General features: G+C 41.8%; 1 protein-coding gene across 1 annotated transcript in view; it reads left to right on the forward strand.

Annotated features, from left to right (window-relative positions):
- The window catches only part of AGBL1 (AGBL carboxypeptidase 1), a 332,817-nt gene that overhangs the window by 233,569 nt on the left and 74,263 nt on the right, over positions 1–24,985 (forward strand). Inside the window, exon 22 of the mRNA XM_055715877.1 lies at positions 9,252–9,412. Within this exon, the coding sequence (XP_055571852.1) occupies positions 9,252–9,412 (161 nt within the window). The remainder of the gene's footprint in view (positions 1–9,251; positions 9,413–24,985) is intronic.

Below are 24,985 nucleotides of genomic sequence, written 5' to 3' on the forward strand. Positions count from 1 at the left end.
TAACTCACAGAATCAGGTGAAGCCCAGATTTTGTTCCTCTAGGAGTTGTAACGAAACTGAGAAACAAGGGATTTGAACTACTAAAAAAAAAAAGCCAAACCAACCTCATTAAAAATGGCCAGCAGACTTGATAGTTGACTGTCTAAAACATGTTTATCAAGGTGCTTATTATGATTCCGTATGTTTCAAAACTTACTCCATGGCAGAAAAGAACCACAAAAAAAAGGCACTGGAGTAATGCAAAGATAAAGAGACCCAATGACTGAGAGTATTAATAGTGCCTTGATAATATGGTGGATTTTTTTTTTAAAGAGGTACAGGGATTGGAAGACAAAAGGAGACATGGTATATAAAGTTTCAACAGTGGCTTTCAAGGGTGAACCAAGGTTAATTTTCATGCAAATTGGATTGCTGGGCATCCCAGATGAGTCAGGTTGATAAAAAGAGAGCCTCCTGCAAAAAAAAAAAAGGCATTCAGAAATTTTGGGAGTTATGGAGTGAGACACAAAAGGACTGTTTGTGTAGTCAAAAACTAGTTAAAAGGGTGAAAAAAAGTAGGTTGGATACATAAGCATCCTTGGGATGGAAAGAAATTGATAGTAATGTGACTCCAGCTGCCACTCTGAATTGGTGCTAGCCAGTATTTATAATTTTAATGACTGGAAGGCAAAGAGAACAGTAAAATAATAAGATTTACTGTTTGCAGATGATACAAATTACACAGTAGGAAGGAGGACTGAAAGGATGTGGTTACTAGAATGGAAGACAATACATAGGCAGTGGCCAGGTAAAGCATGTTTAAAGGAATAGTTTAAAGCATTCAGATACGTGGTTGGGCTCTGAATTAGCTCTAACTGTCTAGGAAAACATAAGTAGCTATTATAAAGACAGCTTGATGAAGATGTGTGTGCCACGTGCAGCAGCAGCAATGAAGAAAAAAGTAAGATGTCTGCATGTGTGAAGAAAGACATAGGCTTGGAAGATGTTGTAGTATCCCTGTAGACATGAATGGTGATACCTCCTGTGGAGTAGTTTGTTATGGGTTGTTCCTTTTGTAAGAGGCAAAGCAGTGATAAAGAGGAGCTAGAGGGAGCAGATGAAAGTGTTTGGTGGCCTGGAAGGCAGCTTCAGTATGGGGAAAACATTAGGGATACTAGAGCTATTGTGTTATAAAGGGAAGGAATAAAGCGTTATGGTGCAGAGAGCACAGAAGTAACACTAAGCGCGGTGCTGGGGAGAGGCTTTGCCATGACGTGGATGTTTGGTGGCAGTGCAGCAGGAACCAGGCTCCCCAGCCCACTGGATTCCCATCTACATAACACTGCTGCTGGGCCAGGAGACAGTTTCACTGGCCTGCTAGTCTCCATAATGTGCTGGCATGGGAGCAGGGTGGCAGAGATCATGTGGGGCAGGGTGTTACCGGGCTGGAGCAACAGGGATGTCTGGGTCATGCTGTGTCAGCTTCTCACTGAATCTAGTGCTTCAGTCCCTGTGTTGGTGCAAAAATGAGAGGTATCATGATCCTGGGGTCTCATTTTAAACGGGGAGTAAAAGCTCACTAGCCTTGCTGTGTCATTTTGGTGAATACATACTTTCATCACCTCTGTGATGGGAAGAATAGCGTATATTTTATTGGGGGGAGAGGGAAAAGACTGTAAGGTTTCCTCTATTGCAGTTTATAGCACAGTTAATTTTAAGATATAAACTACTTTGGAAGTTCCCAGTATTGCTAATTTAAATACTTTATTTTAAAGCCATACAGAAATCGAACAGTGTTGTGTAATATAATACAAGGATATGTGGCCATTTCATGAAATCAAGATGCAATAATTGATTCTTTATGTAACACATAATCAACCTGGACATCCCCATAGTGGATGGCATTATGAAGACAAATACCTTATTAAGAATTTTTAAAGCGGGTTAGACACTATGAATAGCATCTGCATTTACATTAGCCAGAATAAAGTTATAAGTATAATAAATCATTTTGTTCTAAGGCATGTGGTGATCACCAGCCAGGATTAGAAAATTATTTTATACTTATGGTGAAATACGGCCAAACTGGTTAAATTCATAGCTGAAAATAAGGCTTTGGTGGGCCAGGAATCTGGTCACTTTTCTGTACACTGAGGTTATTTACACAGGCAAACTTTTAAGTGGAAGTAGAGACAGAGAAAAGTGATCCAAGGATTAGGCTGGCAATTTAGGACTTGCAAAATTTCAGCTTCTTGCTTTTCCAGACTTCTTTTGAGAGCTAATTCATTTGACACAGATTTTGAGACATACTTTGAGCCCCACCTCACACTTAATCTCTGGATATCTCAGGCTATAACTTGTCTGTGACTTGTTTCAGGTTCCACAGTGCTCGGATAGCAGGAAAAAGTAGGTATGTGAAAGTAAGTCAGGGATAGACTACCAATGAATTTTCAAGGCACTGTCAGATGGGGTGACACCACTTAACCTGTTGCAAATACTGGGAGCATGGGGGAGAAAGGTGTTTGCTTGAATAAAGCACTTGATTGTCACCAACATAAGGTAATTGTTTTTTCTTTACACACACTGCCCCAGAATCCCTACCCGACTTGGAACAGTTCCCTGGCTCTGTCCCCTGTCTGCCAAGCAGGAGGTTTAAGCATCCTCGAAGAGCATTTGTTGTCCTTTAGAAATCAGAGTGTTGGGGGTTTTGCACTGTGTTTTAGTTTGGTTTGTTGGTGTGTTTTGGTGTTTTTTGGTTTTTTTTTTAAATTAAAAAAAATAGCATTGTCCATGATTTTTGTTAGCTCTACTATCAAAAACTTGCCCTCTGGACTGTCACTTCCAAAACACTTCTTCATTGGATGGTGCAGGCAGGCTTCTCTTCCCCAAAACTGTCTGCAGTCTGTAGATTGAAACTTGACATACTCCTGACCCTGTCACTGTGAAACAATGCAGATTCTTCCAAAATGCTCGTTTCTGGCATGGCATATCATTCACTCAGCCTCTTCAGTTCTGTTTGAAAAGACACTGTGAGACGGGGTGAATGATTGCTCAGTGTCTGCAAAGAGAGGGATATTCTGTCGATGCTAGTCCAGGTTCATCCAGAGCCTAAAAATAGGTTCCTAGCGTGTCACACAGTAATGAATGAGACAGAAAACCAATGTACTACTTAACTTTCTAATAGAAAGCAAGAACTCTGCAAAGAATAGCTTCTTCCTATATGATTTGTCTGCTTAGGGGAGTGCATCCTCATTTCTCTTTCTCTTTTTGTTAATCTTTTGTTCCAAACATGACCACCCTTAACAATTATGGCTTACAAACAAAAAAAAACCAACCCCCAAAACCAGCAAAAAACCCACCACAAAACCCAACCCAACCCAAACCAAAAAACCACACACAAACCAACAACCTATATATGTATAGTCTGCCCTGGTGCTGCCCAAGAAGCACTCTGGCAAAGCTTGGCTTTCTGGTACCCTCTACTACCTCCAGTCTTGTATGGCAATGCAGAACAGCATCCGATGGACATGGAAGTATTCCCTATCCAACTAGTACCTCTCTGGATGTGTGCAGTCTTTGGGGAGGTGGGAAATTAAATCCACCTCTGTCCCCATCTTGCATAGTTTGCAATTTGTTGTTATAAAATACAAGGGAGTGGTGTGTGGGATAGAGTGGCCAAGCACAGTAGCTAGCTGAGGCTGGCAAATGCAACACAATATAATTTCTTTGGCTCTTCCAGTATATGATGAGCCTGCCATGTGCTGAGCATGGAGTCATTCATGGAAGCTGATTAAGGAAGGGAAAAAGGACACTGAGGGAGGAGCGGGGAAGGAGAGAAGGGTGGAGGGAAAGAATGGGGAGGCAGCTGTAGAAATACTGAGTGAAAGGTGTGGAGATGGGAACGTGAAACAAATAGCTAGTCAGCACAGTGGAAAGGAAGAAACCCTTCCCCACAGTAGACCTGGGGAATTAATAATCTAAAGAATTGTTTTGCTGGAGAACTTGGCCACAAGTTTTTGTTTGCTAAATCACCAGTTCTCCTATGAGCAGGTTGTTCAGGACTCTTTCTCCAGCAGATCAGAGAGAGAAGGTATTTCATCTTCCTATTCACTCCATTCCTGTGTTGCCTGTAACATACATATTTTTAACCAGGGAAGGAGTCCATTTGAATGATTAAAAAAAATAACTGCTTCTTTGCTTCTGTACCCAAGAACTTTGCTCAGCCAAAACACCAGCTGAGTTCAGCAAAAGTTTTGTGAGGGGGTTTAAAGCAGGCTGGGCCTTGTTCCCTCACCATGTGGCCAAAGTACCAGTTGTAATGAGGACAGATGTTCAGTGAGGCACACCTCTCCAAGGGTGAAAAGGGGGTAGAGGTTTCCACTAGCTTTCCTCTTGTTATCATTCCTCTATATCAGCATTCATCGACCCCAGCAACCCCTCCTTCTTTCTCATCCTTTTATCTCTCTCATTCTTTTATCTTCTGTCTCAAGCTCCAGTCCCTCTCATTTTTCTTTCTAGAAATTCCTGCTAACCTATTTTTTATTTCACTCTTCAGCCTTTTCTGCTTGCTTAATCCTCTTGAAATCTTTTGGCCCAAATTCCCTTCCCCTCCACTCAATCTATTTTGCATACCATACCTGCTACTTAGGCATCTCCGGGGCACAAGAAAACCTGGTTTGTTCCCTACTGTCTCAGCTGTCTAAACAGCCAGTTCCCTGGCATGTGTCTGCCTACTTTGATTCACGGGGGTTGAAAGGACAGTAACCTTAAGTGCTGACCCAAAGTAAAATTAAGGCTTCAGACACCAGGCACCAAATGTTTCATTCAGCTCCCTGTTTTAACCTCTAGAGCCTCCAAATGGTTTCTATTAGTATTCTGAGAGAGAGCTCACTGATGAAATTAGTAAGAAACCAGACTGTCAATTTATTTATACCCAGCCTTAGGGCATAACCGTTGTGCATGTGTAAAGCTATCGAGATGGAGAAAATATTCTGTAAGTGTGTATGTATATGTATTGACTGGAAGTGAATTTGCAGGGAAAAGCTGTTGCCCCAAGGACTGAACAGTGACCAAAAGCGGGAGAGGCCACTGAAGTGGCCGTGTTGCCTGTCAAAGATCCCTTTTAGGGAACAATTGATCACTCCGAAATCTTCCGTCTACTTGTGTTTATTAGCATTTTCCAATTATAACTTTACTTTGTTACTCTTGTGGAGAAATTTCTCATTTAACTTCCGGATTTCTTCCACCTTCTTCAACAATATCTGTGTTATGAAACTACTGCTGCCTTTGGCTGTGGGAGTATTTAAAGCATATGAGTAACGAATAACAAAGTTTTTCCATTGCATTGTCATTTAGCCTGTGAAGAATTTTGAGGGCAAGATGAGAGATACTGGAAACATTTAGTTGTGGATATTTATTTGATGCATCAGTGCTGAGTATGAATGAACTGTTTTTCCAGCATTATTTGATCAATTTTGTTTAGGAAAATTTGTATTGACAACAACCTGGTGAAGTGATAAGTCAAGGAGTAGGTTTATTTTGTGCTCCCCAGTTTCCTATTACTGAGATGGTGTCAACTGAGAGATGTGAGAATCCTACTGTCCCAGCAGTTATGCTAGCAATGGTTTTGGCAGAAAAGGCAAGAAATTAATTGGTTTAACAAGACTAAGATTTAATAGACCAATTGTCTGTTTCATTCATCTGATTGGCCGTGTTGCCTACCTCTGAAATTTATTTCTTCCCATGGAAAATAAATATGTCCAAAACTTGAACTGTTACTAGGTGTTGGCTTCTCCTGTGCTGACAATGTGAAAAAAGGATTAGGAAAATTTGTTTAGCTCCATTAGTCTCTGTAACAGCCAGGAAAAAATTAACCTATTATCCCTTAACATGATGCTTGCAAAAGACTGCATGACAAGACCCGTGGGACCAATTTGTATCGTGCAGTGGAGCATGATGCATCAAGCTGATGCTGGTCCACACTGGTACCTTCATGTAACAGAAAGCAGAAACTGTGTGGAGATATAAGCTGATCATCAAAGTAGGATAGTTTTGTTAGTATGTTTCTGAGGCTGGACTAATTAGGACTGATGAGCTTGTCTGCAGCTTTCTGGTGCAGATACTGTTTCCTGCTTCAGAGTTTACTTAGATTCTGCTGGCTTGGAATACTCTGCACCATGCTCCGCTGCTCGCACAGATGTGTCCAGAGGAGGACAGAGCTGTAAAGCATTGTGCTAGGGAGAAAGATGGGGTCACCGAGAATCCAGAGTGGCAGGACACTGCAGGGGACATGCCGTCACACAGAGCAGCTTCCTCCTGCACAGCTGTGACAAACGGACCGTATAGTGTCACTATATGTAAAAGCAAGACAGCTTCCCTGCCGTGGAGATATGCTTTCCACCAGCTTCTTACACCAAGCCAAAGCGCACCACTTCTGCCATTCCTTTCTTCTTTCTTGCATTTCTTGTAAAATATTTTCACAACTCTGAGTTTGTAGGCACAATCTCAAAGTTTTTACAGCTGTGTGCGCTGCACAGCTACAAGGGAAATGCCTGGAGACCAGGCTTCCCTTTCAACAATGCAAGTGGGACCAATTATTAACCACTACACCAGCTCCTGGCATTACTGACAGATGCCATCAATAACGTTAGTTTGATATGTCAGTTCTGTCAACAGCTTCAGTTAATGGTAGTCATGCTACACATCTCCAGCTCCACCCTCTGCTGAGAGCTGAGGAGGGAGGAAGGGGAGAGAGAGAATTATCTGAGTTAAAAAATAAAAGTCTGTCTGTTTGAAGTGAATAAAGTATGTTAACAAGTAATCCTCTAGCTGAGGTTTCCAGCTGTTACTCCTGAGCTGTCTGGTATCAAAGCAATATGGGTCCATCGTACAGCAGCTAACTTCAGTGCGTGAGCAATTACTGTCTGAGGTTTCTGAGCTATATTATAGTTTTATTATTATTATTTCTCTGCTCATAGTTTCTTAAGGCCTCTTCATATCCTGAATAAAGCTCCAGGGAATCATAAAGCCACAGGCTGAGTTTTAACACAGTCACTGTTCACATCTCCTGGATTGATAGGTATTTAGTATGTTGCCTTGATCTTGGAAGCAAGACCCTGAGATGCACCCCAGGGAAAGCCATGAGATGTTCTTTGTATTTTTTGCCCCTGAGAAAATAACTTTTGCTGTGGAAATGATATATTTTTCGCTCAGAAATGTCACCACTTCTGTCTGCCGGCTGTAACTCTGCCACACTAAAATATCCTGTGTCTTTTAAAGTAAAATAATACAACATTTAGGAATCTATGCAGAGCTGCTAAGCACTCTCATTGTTTTGTGTTAATGACCCTTTGTTCCCATAAACCTCTCCTTCTGTTTTCTTACTGTTATTAATTATTGCTACAGTTCATTGTACCTAAGGCTTGCAATGGAGGTGAATGGGATGGAGAGAAGAAATGGTGTCAGACATTTGCCCAATGTGATAAAAATACTTGAGACTGTTCTGAGAGCAGAAGTCAGTACTCCAGAGACCTTAGACCCTGCCTATCGCTGCAGCTATGTTTTCTTGGATTCTCTGCGTGCTTTTCTGGGCAGGTCCTGTGCTTATCTAGTTGTCCAGCCACTCAGTATATGTTTGAGCTCTGTATTATTTTGTGGTGTTCATGTTCATCATCATAATTACAGATTCATGCTTTGCTCACAGGGTCTCAGAAAGGAAACAGCATTACAATATCATTACTATATGAAAATGCATTTCTTATTCGATAGGGTGTTTGTAATGCTAGATGATATTCGTATGGGCTGAACTCTTAGAGGTGAAGCAGTGGTTTTCATCCTGTCCAAGCAGCCTGTTTCCTCTAACAAAAAAGCACAAAAAAAGCTTTACAAGAGAGCTGCAGAAGTTTATGTGAGAAATCTCCTTTCTTCCATCCACCTGCCTGGTTTTGGCTCAGAAATAATCTTTCAGCTCTACAGAGCTGCTCGGACCCAAGGATCCCAAAGCACTTTACAAATGTAACAACTTTACACTGAAAAACAAGATATAAAAATCGGCATGATATCAGAGCTCAGGCTCCTGTCATGGATTACCAGAGCACGTATGGCTTCATTACCCTTAAGATGTCCACTAACAAATACCTAGTAGAGAGTCAAGTTCGGGCCACGCCGGCACAGCGCTCACACCACGCATAAGGCTAGTGCCAGCCCCGTGAGCGTGGACTCCTGAGAGTTGCTAAGGAAACGGTCTTGGAGATGGAGCTGAAGAGATGTTTTGTGCTGCAAAAGCACATAGGGCTGGTACTGGGAGAGGCAGCAATTGTTCAGCAATTGATTCAACCCCTGATGTGTTAGCATTAAAGACTACACATGATTCAGTCACTGAATGCCAAAGATGAGGGATTTTGCAGTTTCTTAGTTTCTTTCCAGTATATCTGAGCTTTGTTTATCTCCTGCCCTCTCACTGCTTGTATGAAACTGACATCGATGTCAGACATGGACTTATTCCCATGCAGGTCCTCGGTGTGTTCCTTCTTTGCTAGATCTTTATTTTATTTTTTTTAATTAGTGAAAAAACAAATTCGGACTATTCATAATCATGGTTCTTCCAAGCAAGGATCCACACCTTGGATGAGTTCTCCCTTGAAAGATTACATTGATAATCCAAACCTTTTGTGCTTCTCTGTCTCTGCTTGTCTCTGCTAGAAAGACATCAGCTTTTAATAGACTGAGAAATTCCTTAGAGGTGTTTGTTGTTTTGCAATTACTTTACAATTGATTTTCTTAAAAACCAATTCATAACTTGTTAAAGATCTCTTTCCCCCTTCTCTCCCCACCCCCCACAGTTTCCTTTTTTATCTTTGTCACTGCCCAGTGTTTAAAATCTTAGGACCTATTTTTTTCCCTGTTGCTTAGGGAGGGGACTTGTCTACAGAAAGAAAGAAAAAACAAGTCCTAATGATTTGTAAATGTGGATTTACAGTGAGATCCTCCTGGGCTGTGAGTCTAATTCTTACAATGATGACTTCTGCAAAGGTAGTTGAGGTAGTTAAACTATTTGCCTGTGTTTGCCCATTTGCAAAGTAGAGGCTATTTTAGAACAGCTTCTGTAGACCAATTGCTGTCAGTTAATTTTGCAAATAATTCTGTGGGCAAATTTCCATACGTCGCAAATGTGAATTAACCCCTAATGCGGAATGGAAGGAGGAATGCTGACCCTTTCCATGTCATCATGAAATGTACACTCGGCACTGAACCTTTTTGCGCCTCTCCATCAGGGCTTGCAGCTGGGAACTCAAGAGCTGGAGGAGATGGGAAGCAAGTTCTGCCTTGGTTTGCTCATTCTGCACCTCAAATCCCTGCCCTGCAGCAAGAAGGTGATGGCTCAGGCAGCACGCCTGCTGGATCTGGAGGAGGAGATAACAGACCGGGCACAAAGGTCAGTGATAGCAGTATTCAGAGGGTTCTCCTGTAGGAATCACGTTGGTGGGGATATGTTTTGGGTTTTAATCTACAGAAATGGACTCTCCTTATAGCTGAAACTCGAACCTTGGGAACTGGAGTGTATTGAGAGTAATTGGAAACGAATATACAATGGACTTCCAAAGGAACTACTAAAACAGTGGTTCCATGCCTTGCAACCATTAAAGTGGATAAAAAAGGGTGAAAGAAAAGCGCCTGATTTATATTTTCCACTGAATTTCAATTTACCTATCAAAACATTACTGAAGCATAGGGGTGGTACTGCCCCAGAAAAATACATTAGCAGGAAATGTTTCTCTGCTGGAGTGGGAGGTGGTGTTCTGCCCCCCTCAGGTCCTCAATGGAGGAGATCTCTTACAATCTTAGAGCTGCAGAGTAGGGAACAAGTATTGCAGGTTCAAAAAGGACTTTGGTGGCATGGCTTGGAAACTATAGGCGTGATTCTTCAAGGATACTCCCATTTAGAGCATTAGATTTGGGACTTTATGATGTATAAGACAAAGTTGTGATCCCACTGATTATTTAGGAGGTGTTTTTCCAAACTGCAAAATTAATTTGCTTCCTACATTCAATGGGATGTATTTAAGTGAGGTAGCTCTGTTATAAATATACAGGGAATTTCATCTGGATAAGTATCAAGAGTATGGCACTCTTCAACTTGAGTTTGTGATAAAGCAGAAATATATATATTCTTTCTAGGCCACTGTCACTTGTTAGCGCTATGTGCAAGCGCATATGCTTGCAATAATGTTTTTCCAAGACAAACAGAGAAAGAAAACTTAGCGATATGATTTGAAGCTCCCCAATCGCTTTGTCATCAAAGAGCACTCGGCTTCATCAATGAAAAGCAAGTTTTTCACTAGCAGAAATGCCCCCATAATTTACAGCAGGCTTCCAGTCTTCTCCCTACAGGGATACTTAACCGACATTACCACCACCTGTTCCTCATGCTGAAACCATTCTTACAAGCTTGTTCACAGTTTTTAATGTTTATGAGGGACAATGAAAAAAGAGGGCTAAAACGCAGAGAACATTCCTTTGGGTTAGCTGTGCTCACTTGTATGTGTGAACATATAAAGGAAGCAGTTAAGGCGTATGCTAACCACCATCCATGTTGTGGACAACCATCCAACAAATCGTTGGTATATCATTAGAGAGAACTACTGAAGCCTGGCTAGGCGGATGATTTTGAGATATAAATCAAACTCTCACTTTCAAGCTAGAGCTAGAAGGGCCTTTGCATAAAAGTAACTTCTCTTATGGGAAGAAAAACGTTGAATCCTGACTAGCCTCAGACACTAAAAAAAAACATCTGGTCTCAGTAACTTGGTAAGCATTTTCCTTGATCTTTGTAGGCTTCTCTTATTTTTTTCCTTTAGTTGGCTTTATATTAATGTGAATTCATTACATTTTCCCAGTATTATGTGGCAGTTGATCATTACCAAAATAATAGTAAAAAGCTCTCTAATTACAAATATTTTCAAAGAAGCTTAACAAAGAAAAAAAAAAAAAGTCCCCTTACTTTGTAGAACTCCCATATTGTTACAAATGTGCCCATAGTAGCTGAAAGCAAGGCCTCCTGCTCCTTCAGGTTTGCCTGGCATTAATGACTATCTCCATGGCATCCAGGGACGTAATGTCACTGCTGAAAGGCAACGAGACGGTTACTTGTTCGTTTTTACTCCACTGGGTATAATTGCAGGTTTGTGGAATTTTAGAGCTTAGGTGCAATTTGTTACCCTTTGCAGGCCAGGTTAACAGCTGCATTGTTTAGTGCCACCTAGATATGTCATATTGCAGGGGCTTCTTGCAGAAAGTTGGGGGAAAGGAGATGCAGGCAACAAAGGGCTTGCTAGCATATTCTTTTTTAAAAAATAAATAATTCATGGAAAATTATTGTGCAGTATATTGATCCTGATTCAGAAAATTAATACTTTGCCCTTGGGGCTCTGTGAGTCTAGCCGAGAGAATTGCATGATTTGATTGTAGTGGGAATAGGAGCCCTTCTGGAACCAATGGAAGAATGCAGAATACAGAGAGCATACTGCTACTGGCGGGAGGGCAGCTATTTTGACACCTCTGTCTCAACTCACTTTGGGGGAAAAAAAAAATATTCTCCATCAAAACATTTCTCTGGAGGTAGCTGAGGGGTACTGCTCAGTCTAGTCTCACTCTGTAAAGATTAAGTGTAATCTAGCTCTTTTAGGTAGCACAAGGATGTCACCAGAGCCTTGCAGCTTACTGGTGATCTATCATTACATCAATGGAAATTATACTCACCTGCTTCCTAGACTAGACCCATCTTTATGCATTTAAGGAGAATTCAACATTTTAATTGTTTGTTGACCTTGTCTTCTGTGGTTAACGCAAGCATGCACAGCATCCTTGGATGATTTCTGTACTCTCTGCTTCTGAAAATGTGAGTAGGTGTGAATGAACGTACCCAAATTTTTGTGTACATCTGTCAAAGCAGAGCCAGACTTGGTGATCCTTCAGGTGCAACACAGGAAAAGTCTGGTCAGTTGCCTTATGCAATTTCTTTCTTATATGCTTTTCATCATGAACTGTGGTAGCTTTAAACAATTTACAGGCTATCCCTAATTCCAGAGGTCTGCACTGTCCTGGTCCCAGGAAATGCTATGCATGATAGATATTTAGGTGTGAAGTAATAGCTCTGACTGTAGCTAATGTTTTCTGGCAAAAAACATGTGATGTGTCCCACAGAATGTCCTGCTGACATGTCTAGAAAACGGTACAAATGCGGGTGATTCTTATCAAAGCAGTATTCACCATTATCAGAGAAAACAATTAGTATTGTTCAACCTTGATGAAAATGCTAATTTTATTTGGTTGTTAGGGTTTTATTTTGTGGAAAACAAGCTGAATTTAAGCTGTGAGCAGTGTGGTGTACTGCACAGTACTTATGTTAAATAGGTCTACCTTGATCTAATGTGTTTCCTAAATACGCGTTTCTGAGTGCCCATCTCTGTAGTACTCTGGGTGACAGGTCAAGCCATGGAACATGAAGTTAATCCAGCACTGGATATAGCTGACTCCCAGATGAAATGTCTCGTTGCAAAGATACGTAGATCAAAAGCTGTGGAGCCAGAGGTCTCTTCTGTTGTGAAATCCCTGCAGTTCATGTCCTGTATTAGTCTGTCTTTGCCCTAGTGTCTGGTGTGCGGGGCATTGACTTGGCATCTCAGCATCTCCCTCCGACAGCAAACATTTTCACCTGTCAAGGTTTATAACTGTATCTGTCTTTTAATTTTCCTGTTCAGGCTGTCTCTGTTCTGGGTATTTTGCAGCCTTATTCTTTCACCGCTACTGTGAAGGGGATGAAGGAGCAGGCTGAACCCTGCTCGCTTCCCTGGAATAAACTATTTGCTGTGCACTTTATATAGATCTGTCAGAATCAGTGGTCAGTAAATTGGAGCAAGGTAATAGCTGTCAGGGAAGTGACTGGTCTAATGGAGGCATCCTGTGTGAATGGGGGATTTCTCACACCACATCACAGCCGTTGTATTCAGTGTGGTGTCTCCAAGAAGCCAAGGTGGACGAAACCTTTAGCAGACCTAACTAAATAGTTTGGTACACAGGCAAGAATTTCTTCCTGCCCCCAGTTTACAGTCTATCTTACCCCTACAGTGAACTGTAAACAGAATCACTTACGAGAGAGCGGAGTAACTGTTGGAATAAGTTCGCAGCAGAGGCAGAATAGCAAAGTAGCTGCATCTGAGAATAAGTAAGGGGGGGATGAACCTCCACCTGTGGAGCTGTACTGCTAGTGGGACAGTAGAGCATTTCCCCTAAAACCAGGAAGTCCTTGGACATCATGAAGCTGGCCTAACAGCTCCTGTGTCACTGGTCCTCTACATATCTTCGTGGCAGCTGTCTCACTAACATGACAAAAGGTGGAGAAAGTATAAGGTGCAGTATACACATAAGAAACATTAGAGCTACAATGTGTGATGGCGAGGAAGAGGGGTGAAACTGCTCCAGGTGTTCATTAGTCTCTTAATTATCAACCTGTGCTCCTGGAACACTTCATATTAATTTTCACATTTCTTTTAGGCATTTTCACCCTCAGGTTGCACAAGAGCTATTTAGGGGACTTAGTTGTTTGTGGCTTTTTTCCCCACAAGTGATATTTAGGTGGTTTTCTGCATCAAATAGCCCTTTTCCCACCAGCATTGAGTAGGGTTGGTCTACTCTGCCAAGGTCAGAGGCCAGCTATGTGGAGAACTTTCTGGGCTTTGCAGCCACCTTCAGAAGACAAAGTCACGTGTCAGATGTTCATACAGGCAATTTATTCTGCCCGCTCTCACACTCGGCCTCACAAGCACGTTATAGCCATGCCCTAGGACGAATCACTAATTTTGTGTTTCCAGCCTCCCACCGTGCTGTACAGACAATGCTGGCATTCAGAAGCTCTCTGCTGGGAAAATGAAATGCCAGCTTGTACTTTGGACATTGTGGTTTTTGATAATAGGTTTCATGCCTCATTTGCTGTAAAAGCAATTAGGTTTTAAGTCAACGCTGTCCAGGTAACTTCACATTTGTCATGAGGATGGGAAGTGACTGTTCACCTAAAACAGGTTTGAGAGAAAGAGAGAAAGCAAGAACAACCTTCCACTATAGGTATCCTCCCCTTCTTCCTCACGGTTTGAACTGGTGGCACATTCCTTTATTTTCCTTTCCTTTGCCCTTCAGGTTGGGCCTAGGAAGTGTTTTGCATACGCTGCCACAATTGTAGCCATTTGTTCATGAGACACATCTTACATGTTGAGACAAGCTTTTGTGAAGTCATTATGTATTTTCTGCTGACTCAGATACTATTAATCTCCTGTGTTTCTTCATCATTTCTTACCTCTCTTGAGGAGAGCCAAATCTCTTTCCACCCCAGATGGTAAATATGTTTAGCTCTGCTATTAATCAAAAGTAGAAGGCTTAAGTACTGTTCTGGTCCTTTGTCCAGATGTAATCTTTTCATCTTCCATATGCCCAGAGGAGTTAGATTGGTCAGCGTATGGATGGCAAATCCAAGAATTGACAAGAAGGATTTGCAGATCGTTTGGAACTGTGCTTGCTCTTCTTCTATACCGTATTGATGCACCATCATGATCCTGGGTACTATTGAACTTTTGGATTTCCCATCTTTTCACTATAATGCACCTTGCTCTCATTACGGCTGTGCAAGCAGTTCCGCTCACCTTTTAAGCTATGTGACCAAAATGTGATTCAGATCAAACTAGCGATTTTGGGGAGATGAAGCAGAAAAGAAAGAGGAAAGTTCAAACAACAAAATAATGCAGATGGAAAGCAGTGTGCTCACTTTGTTTGGGGTATCTTTAGTGCATCTTTGAATAGCAGAAATGTAGTATTATACTTGTGTGCAATGATGGGAGGTGGTTCCCTTGTCTGCTGGTTTGGGTCTTCCTATACTTACAGATGAATGTGTGTGTTGTTCCTTGATGTTATATTTGTTTTGATTGTACAAACTGGAACAAATTTCAGCTGAAGGGTTTGAGTGCAAGATAGTGCTTCACCCTGTGAAATACCCCATCACCCCAGAATCAGGGTATACCTGCACTCATGGCATCCAGTCCCCTGAGGCAGACTGGACAGTTGGACTCTGGGGAGTCCTCTGACATCTGGATGAAGATGAAAGTGCTCTTTCATAATTTCATTTAGTGAATCTAACCCGACGGGGAAAAAACCAGCAGGAATTATTTGACTGTTTTGATTCAGATTTCTATTTGATTGAAGCTTCGTTTTTCTTTAAGTAAGGATTTAGCGCGTTTTTAACCTTGATCATCTGTAGACATTAAATACTTTGTGGCAGGTTTCAGAAGAGGAGGTTGTTTATTGATTCTGTTTTTTAGCTTAGTCACAGATTTTCTTGCTGGTAAAGGAATTTGAAATTTCTACTGCTTTATGAGCATCTCTGGATGTGGTATTTCTGTATTTGCATGCTGGAGAGAAAAGCGCTGTGGAAATGCATTTACCTAACTAAGGCAAACCACCATGTCTCTTTGGTGGTGTAGAGCATGGGGCAAAAGGAGTTTCTAAGGTATTTTGTTTCACACTTGTGAGAGCACAGTCTAACATTAATGCAATGTGACAGGTGTGAGTAGCTGAAGCTGGGCTTCAGCTTTGGAGCGCTCTCGTGTTGCTGTAACTATTTAGGATCAGTTCAGGAAATGCCTTAACTCCTGACTGACATACAACACTCTCCAGTGATCTTTCACACTGATGTTGCAAAAGAGTGATACCTTCTTGCCTCCTCCAGGGTCTGATGTAAAGAATTGCAGCCTTTGCTAGTGAGAGAAAAAAAAAACCTCAGATGTCAAGCTTGGATCCGTTACTGACTTTCGATTTTACTATCATGTGCCTTGGTAATCAGGTTTTCTAAATAAGAATGCATACCTTCTTCTATCCACCCCTTCATACTTCTTATCCTGCACTCTTCAGCGTCTTTGTTATGTGAGAATACAAGCCCAGTGAATTCTTTGGAGGTTCAGCCAAGCAATGCAGCCTATAATGAATATATTTGGTATTCAGAAGGCTTTCATGTAGCTGTTCACAGGTGAGCCACTGTAATTCCGCAACTTTACATTAACACTTTCTGGAGCCATTGCTATTTTCCTCCTATTGATTTTTATTATTATTATTATTATTATTATGAAATAGCTTGGGAGCTGCACAGCTTCTGTTGATTGTTATCAAATGCCAGTGCCAGCTATGCCAGGCTGGCTACAATTATTCATGCTTATTTCAGAGCTAATTAATTTATCTTGTAATAGCTAATAATAGCCATTTAAATAGCAGCAGAAAGGAAGGAGAGGAAAAGAGCAAATGGAAGTGAAAGAGATCATAGGAGGAGCTTCAAACACGCATTAAAGCACCGCTTGCTATCTTATCTGTCTGAGGTTACTCAAATTATCGTACACTTACAGATCTGACTGGACTACAGATAATGAACTGTATATATCCAGCAGAACAAATGGGGTCTGCATTGCCCTTTCAGTGAGGCATATTGCTATAGTACTGTCTGGTATTAGACATTTTCGTATTGATTAGGAGCGTCTGTATTTCTGTGCTGCAGTCCTTTCCCCTTAAGATCTAACTTGAAATATGAAAGCCACTGGGGCCCTTCACATGCTGGGATAAAAAATAAAGCTGATAGCTATCAGGGCTTCAGAAGTGATTCCCATTTATGAAGTATCCCCCAGAGGAAAGCATTATGAGGGACGCACACTTTCCTTTGAGGTGGCCTTTATATAGACCAGGATAGTGCTGGCACTGAAAGAGAACAGGTGGGGTTTTTCTAAGAGGGTGCAAAAGATGATAGGAGCATCAGCCTGTTTAGCCTATTAGTCATCCTGAATGCAGGCAGAGGCTGGATTTCAGGCTGAACATGTCACAGGTCTAGTGCTGAAGAGGCAGGTTCGGACGTCTACGTATAGCCTTATATAAACAATATGTATACTGCAGCAGCAGCTGAAACACCAGTTGTGTTAGATTTGGGGCTGTGGCACAACAGCAGGAGGAGATAACTTTGTCAGTGCAACTCTACTGATGATATTGGTCCTTTGCTTTCGGCTCTTTGACTTTATTAAGAGGATATGGATAACAAGGCATAACTGTGGTGGAAGTCCTTGTATCTTTGGGCTGGTGGAACCATGGATAAACAATGAGGATATTTCAAGGATCTTGGTGAATGAGTGTTTTGTAGTGGGACTTTTCCAAATGGTGTCCCTAGAGTCCCAAAAGAACTTGAGACTTGTGAAAACCAGAGAACAGACAGATCTTTCATACCAATACATGCTACAGTAACTTCCTTCAGGCAAGAGAAGGAATGAGAGAGCAGGATCGTAGTTAGGCAAAATGCACTTCCATACCTTTAGAAGAATTATGTTTTTGTGGAAGTAGTGTATTTTGCCTCTGATGAGTCATTCTATTTGTTGCAATTGTCACTTTAGGTGACTTTAATTAATCTGTCCACAGCTCCTAACAGAGCCTCTTGAAGAAGATGCTCATGTAGGTAAAAATTAGACTGTTTGAGGGTCAAAACAGGCTTTTCTCTTCCATGTGTTGAAGAGTTAATTATAGGGCCTAGATCACAGGAACAGCACACTTTTTGATCAGGATTGTTTGGATCAAATGCTTCACCATGTGCAGTTCTCACCTCTTGGATCCAGCATAGGGGCTCAGATGTCCAGGTATGATAAAATTTAGAAAGAAACCAAAATGAATGCCAGTATGTCTCCCCACTCATCAGTAGCATCAGAGCTTCACAGTGCTGCATAGCAGTGGTGGTGACGGTAGTGCATATATTGCCACTGTCTAAAGGAGATTTCCTGTCATGAGTGATGTATAGGGCTAGAAGGAACTGAATCCCCTGTAAAACCACCAGTGGAATCCGTTTTTTCACCAGGTCAGAAGTTTGTACCTGTATAAGTTATTCAGATAATAAGAGCTGAAGAGAGCCAAATGGTTTTGATATAATGATGCTCCTAGGCACATGGTGTCCCCATCACTGCATCCTTTCTCTGCAAAGGGAGCATGAGTAGAGATTTCTGCTTTCGAGGGAAATAGCGTACTGCAAGTCCTTTTGGTCTGGTGCCCAGCCTGCAGATGAGAGTCTGGCCAGGCCCCTTGTACTGTGGTGACAGCGTACAACCGCTATCTAGGAGCATATCAAAAAACTTAGCAAGACAAATGAGAGACTAAATGGTTAAAGGGGTAGAGAAGGCAGAGAAATGTGTAATTAAAGCTGTCAAGTTGCAGTAAAGGGGCGTCATAGCCTGGAAGGAAAGTGGGTGGGTGAGCAAAGTGTTGTATTTGGAGGTGAAAGTTGGCAATTGAACAGCATTTTAAGGTACTTCAAAGCCACCTCCACTGACATCTCAGCTGTATTGTATATTCTGTCAGAGGCTCCGGCTGCTCAGTGGATTGTGGCTGTGACACACACACAGACCCTGCCTCTTGCTGCCATGCTAGATATTGTAAAGAGAGTCATGACAGGGGTAACGGGTGAGACATGAGATACATACAGACAGGTTGTTGTTTCAGGGCCAGCACACACATGTACCAGTGTGGAGAAGTGCTTAGGCATGGAGGTACAAAAGTGAAAGCCGGTCTCTGTAGCTTCTGATAATTCAGTGTATGTCTCAGAAACCATACGTGTTTGTTAGGATGTATAGGTTAAATGTGATGCTGGCAAAAAGAACTTGTGAGAATTAGGCTGGAGCTGAGACTGAAAGGATGTGAGGGGGAAGATCCACGTGAAATCAATACTTAGCCTTTTATTTTTTGTCTGCAGAGCGGAAAGGTACTCAAGCTTAAAATCCCAGATCCAGGTCCCATGAATGTGGAGATAGTTCACTTTCAAGTACAAGATGAAGATCCATCCCTTTCTGGCCCTGGCCAGTCTGTAGCACTTAGTAATGCTATCCAGATAAGGGATCTTCCCTGGAAGAATTCCAGGACAGAACATTGTCACTTTCTTATCACTGTCACAGTGCAATGTGAGAGCTGTAGCACTGATTCTGCCCTGGAATAGCTTAGGTGGACCTGTGATATGCTGGAAGGACTCAGTATGCACAGAGGTGGGTGCGTTGGTGGAGAAGTGGGAGAGAATGCTGAGATGCATCGGCAGAACTCTGGAAAATCGTAACTCTGAAATAATTGGATTGGGATACAAAACAAACAAAACCCCACCTGTTTCTTGTGACCTTTCCTTTCCCAGCGAATGTTTGTGGCTTCCTCTGCCCCTGTGTCTGTGGGCAGATGCTGAGGGTTCAGGCAGCTGCTGTCTGGACCACAAGTGAAGCTGATGTGCCAGGGCAAGGTTGGAGCAGGAATGAGAGGCAGACTCAGAGTAGTGTAAGAGGAAAAAACATTCCCTTTGCGTCTATTTGGGGATGTTATCTCTGTATTTGCCCCTTCTTTATCTCCCATTCCTACTTACATTTGTTCCTGTTAAAACTTGTGGGGTTTAAGTGGACAAAAAGTTAATTTCTGGTAGGTTTTCATTTTTAAAGTAACAATAGCATGCTTTATGGTTAGGCTTTCAAATATATCCCTAACAATTTAAAAACACATAATCAGCGGCTTTATCTGTGGCACATTATTCACCATTTAAACTATAATGGCTTCCTTTTAAGTGTTAACAGTTACTACCTTAAATCCTTATTTCAACATGAGTTAGAGTTTGAGGATTTGGGCTTAGAAGGCAGAACAAGCCTGTTTGCTGAATGCCAGAAGCTGAATGAAACAAGCTGAATGCCAGAAAAAGATTCTGCTATCAGGCCAGTATCATCAGAAATTAAGAATAAGAGGAAGAATAGAAAATGTCTGTTCTTTATCTACTTCTCCGTCTAATCTGTTTGCTCTGTCTACTCTACCCAACAAGTTTTTACATCACACTCTACTTCAGAATTGTTTCTGAAGATGCCATTTTATAGCATCCTCCGAAAAGCACCAGCATCTCATTAAAAGATAAAAGTCCAATGCAATTCAAAGTGAAAGCAAACACCCATTTCAAATAATAAAGCAGTGTTTCATCTTCCATTGAACTGCAGGGGGCAGCCAAGAATTTGGGTAAAGTATCGCTACCTGGATTTATCTTGGCAGGCTTTTCCTAGTATTAATACTTATTTTTTGTTCTAGCACACAACTTGTGTTTTCATCTATGAATAAGTGAATTGTAAGAAGAGAGGATCCACTGCAGTACATTAATACAGCCAAGTGTCTTTTCTGACAGTGCTCAGCATTGGCGATTTCAAAAAAGGATGGAAGAAATTGCCGTAGTGGGCAATTACAGAATACCCCAACCCTCTGGGGGAATGCCTTTTGGACTTCAGACAGTGATTTATTTATTTATTTATTCCTGGAAACAGGAGAATTTGTAGCCTTTCAGAATAACTATAACAATAATCCTATCTAATGAAATGTTCCAGTGCTCTTGTTTTCTATATAAGTACCTAATGCTTTTTGAATCTTACATTGCTCCTGGCTGCACCCCACTATCATGTGTTTTATAGATTAGCTGTGTGTTGTGCAGAAAGAGAAAGTATTTCCTTTTATCTGCTGGTCTTTCACCTTTGCAAATGCACCTTTTTCCTCTGTTATGAGAGAGAATAATTGGGAGTGTCCAAATTGCTGGTTGTTTTGTAAACAACTATCACCTCTGTTCTCACTCATCTGGTCATGAAAGATGCTCAATTTTTTTAGTATTCTTGTGCCTCTAACTACTTTTACCACCTGCTTTGGAACTCTGCTTATTTATGTGATATCTTTTAAGATTTAGGAAGACAAGAATTCAAGATGGTTTTGCTAGGGGAAGTGTAGCATTTGTTAAAATAACAGTTTCGTAAGATTTTCAGTGTTGTCCACGTGCCTTGCTGTCGAGGTTTAGTGTATTGAAGAGGATGGTATGCTCCTGCATTAATCAGCTGTATCCTCACCTGGTTTGATGAACTGTATTGGACAAACCACCTTATCTTTAAGCAATTACCTTGGAAGATTACTGGCCACAGATGGGGTTGATGAAAGAAACTGTAGTCTTTCATTGTGGAAGTACATGGCCATAAGAAATCATGTCTTTTTTTTTTTTTTTTTTTTTAGACCTTTTAGATTTCAGTGTTATGTGTCTGGCCTGAAGACAGTGCTTGTTCTTACCTAAATAGTCCAGACAAGGACCAAGTAGAAAAGAGACAAACAAATGGATGAGGATGTGATGCTGACAGTTTGTGTAGGGTACAGAACAGGGAGCAAAAGATGGAGGGTCCCTGTAAGAAGTGGATATGGAAGGGCAAGGGCAGGCCAAGGTTTAATCCCTCTCCCTGCCTTCCCCTGCAGCTCATGGAAGTGATTCTCAATACCACAAAGAACCTGATGCCTTAGTTCAGGAACTCAGGATTAAAAAAAGAGGGTTGGGCGGAAAAATAAATAATGGATTAGGCTGAAAAATTGGTTTAGGCACTTTGACAGTGTCTCTGAGGTGTCTTTGCCCCTTTCAAGGAGGAGCAGATTGGAGACATGAGATGCAGAAACATGGCTTTTTTTTCATTTTCTCTCTCGCTTCTTAAAATTGTATCCAAACTCTCATTGTGAAAATGTACTGTTCAGGATCAAAGACTCATCTCTGAGCAAAGAAGGTCCCTGGAGAGCAAGGCCTGAAGGCTAAGCCCACAGTGCTGCTGCTGCTGGCTGTATATCAGTCTATTTTGGAAATCTAGTCATGCATGACCCAGCACCTGGCAATACAGCAAAGTCGGGAGCGATGTACTCCGTGTCCTTGCACAACTTTTGATCTTTGTTCTTTTTCCCAGCTCAGGTCCTTCTGGTGGCATGGTCCATCACGAGTTCATCCTCACCACTGGCAGATGTCTGTAAGGCTCTTCTGTAATGCAATGTCTACTAATTCCTTTACATTTCTCAGAAATATAATACTCTGACATAGGGGCTGGAATGTATCTGAGAAGGGATGATGGATAGGATCACTTGAGGTCTCTGTCCTTTTCAGAGTATCTTTTCTCATGTCTCATTTTTGCATTTCCATGCACTTACAGAGTGACTTCAGGCAACCAAGCTCTTGGAAAAGAAGCAATAGAAAGATGTCTAGTGAAATTTCAGAGATTATTTCCCCTGCAGGTATGACAGGAACAGCCATGAAAACAGCATAACCGTTTGCATAGAGATCTCTCCTGCCTCGTGGTGCTTTCCTGCCTTCCCTGCGTCCCTTGTGGGATGCTGGATTTGCGTGCTAAGAAGGCTGCTGTTAACACAGCTTAAACACAACACCTCACAAACAGTGGTGCCCTTGATCCATCATTAAAAATGTCCTTGACACACTATGGCATCAGAAGGAAGATTTGTGATGCTAATTGCCGGCAGCACTGTTCCACCATGGATGTTACACAGAAAGCCCCATTACATTTTGTTCTAATTTTTTGGGAGGGGGGTGGTTTGTTTTTTCTTTTTTTTTTTCTACTTTTTTTTCTGTTTTTCTTTTTTTGTTGTTGTTGTGTTTTTTCCTTTTTTTTTTTGTTTCCCTGAAGTGTGTATGAGAGCTGTGAGGTATGTCTGTGATCCCAGGAAGGTAATCTTTCCCATCCTTGCAGTTTCTCTATTTTATTTTTTTTTTTTTAATTGAACAGCAAATAACGTTGTTGGGGTTTTTTTTATGGTGGGGACTCTCCATTCTAAGATTTATTTTAAAAAAAAATGCTGAAAAAGTAATTATTACCTCAATAAGTAGAAGAGTAACAGGTCAAATTTCCTTTCTTTTAACAAGTATGCTGAAGGTGGAGGGAGACAGAAAAGTCTGTCTACCCTCCAGACAACACCTTCCCTTCCACAAATAATATTGGAAGCATATCAGGGAGCCTCAGGCTTCAGGAGTAGTGAAACCCACAGATCCCTGCTGCGACTCCCTCAACAGTAATTTATCTTCTCAAAGTCTGGGCATGTTTTTTTTTCTCTGATCCTTTGCCCATTGAGTGATGTTCCTGTGCAGTTTGCAGCCTTGCTAGAGTGTCTTCTCAGCTAGATCTGTGGCTGACGTAATTAGGAAGAGTTTTCAACTACTTCACAGCCTTTACACCTTCTGAGTGTCCAGCCTACTTCCATCTCCTCTATATTCGTGGCACAAGTATGCCTGGAGAATTTCCCTACTTGTTCACACCTTCCTTTTCTAGAATTTACCTGTGCTTTGTAATGCTTCAGAAAATAAAGGCATGGAGGCATATGCCCTTGTTTAGTCCCTGCTGATGGGTCAGAAGTGGAGATTAATAGGGTAGGAAATGTGTTTCTACTCTGCAGTCAGTAAAGGAAATTCACTAGAACTAAATTAATCATGAAACAGACACAAAGAAGAGAATAGATTAGCAGGGAATTAACTCATTAATTAGATTCATAGCAAAGTTCAGAAGAGGATTTCCTTCAAGATAACAACCGAGTTCAAAGATCAGCAAGGATTGGTCTTGGGAGGCACACTATTTTATTTCTGAACTCTGTCAGGTTTTATTTTAGCCCGACACTTGCCTGGTTATAATGGTATATCAAAAATAAGCTGCTAGAAGGAATTCAGCAGCTGGCAGTGTCTAACCACAGAGTGCCCAAGGACAGCAGCTATTATCAGCCCATTCACATTGCTAAGCTCTGTCTCCTGGTGTTAACATAAGTGCTGGAGCCCTCTGTATTGTGCCACCTTGCTGCATTTTGAGCTCAATTGCAAGTCCTGGCGTGAATAGTAGCAGCTTGTTGGAGAGTGGTTTTTTCCAGCATGAAGGTGAGCAGAAACCACATGCAGATTTAAGTAAGGTAAAGTGCTAACTGTCTTCCGTGCTGCACTTCTCTTTCTTTTCTTTCTCAACTCACCATCTTTGTTCAACTTCACAGGGGCAGGGTGGGATGGAGGTAAGTCACTTCATGTTTCCAAGGAGGTGGTGTTTGGCAGCAGTCTCCCCGCTGCTTTAATGGGACACTTCCTTACAGGACCCCCTCTTAGGCCGAGCTGCAGCTTGGACCCAGGGTTAGTTCAGGATCCACACAGCAGTGCTCTTGTTAAAGCAAGATTTATGCTGTCTTGTTCATTGCACTCTACACAAGCTTGCTCGCTGTGTAAGTGAAACGTCTCCCTTCATGTTGCCAAGTACGGATAGTCTGGTGAAGGAAACGTAGGAGAGAGAAGAATTCACTTTAGGGTCACCTGTTACTCTGTGCCGCAACAAACCCCTGCCAGCTCCCCCCGAGCCCTGGGCAGCCTGCGGAGCAGGACCTGCAGCTGCCCAGCTGCCAGAAGGTCCCTCCTGCCGAGCTGTGTGGTGTACCACAACGGAGCTGGTGATCAGTGTGTTGGGGCTGGGGTTTGTAACGTGTTCTTAATGAACTAACAAACCAGAGCTAAACACCAGTTGAAACGAGAGTGAACCCATGTGAGAAAGGCCCCCTGCTTTCTGCCTTACCCTTTCCCATCTTGTGCTTTTGCTACCGCTCAGCGTGAATGCAATCAAACTGTTCTGGGGAACATCTGAGCTGCCTATTTGCCACTTAGGACTTTCTGGGTAGTGAAGTTTCTACATTGTTTATTTAGAGTTAAGTGTTCTGCTGGGTCTCTTATCACTTTCTGTAAATAACAACTGTCCTCAAAATTCTTCAGGCTGATTACTGAGACTGACAGTCTGTGTGTTTTGAGTTGCTGAGCTGTATTAATCCCTAATATGCTCCGGTCTGTAGATGGAAAAGCTAACGCACCGAGGATGTCACAAGAGGTAAAAGCCAAAGGACTTACTCCTCTTGGACGTGTGAAGTACTTTGGTTGTGACATGAATAAATGTCCCGGCAGCAACAGTCCATATTTCTGCTGTGTGTAGTGTTAGTCTGCCTTTGAATCCAACATGATAGAGATTTTATAGCACCAGAGCCAATTCATTACTGCAAAAGACAAAGCACACATTATTTTTACTTACCTGTAGCTTGTCATGGTAAAGTTTGTGCCACTTAATGTTGGAGCGGA

The sequence above is a fragment of the Falco cherrug genome, chromosome 7 (assembly GCF_023634085.1).
Source record: "Falco cherrug isolate bFalChe1 chromosome 7, bFalChe1.pri, whole genome shotgun sequence".
In the NCBI taxonomy this organism is placed as follows: Eukaryota; Metazoa; Chordata; class Aves; order Falconiformes; family Falconidae; genus Falco; species Falco cherrug.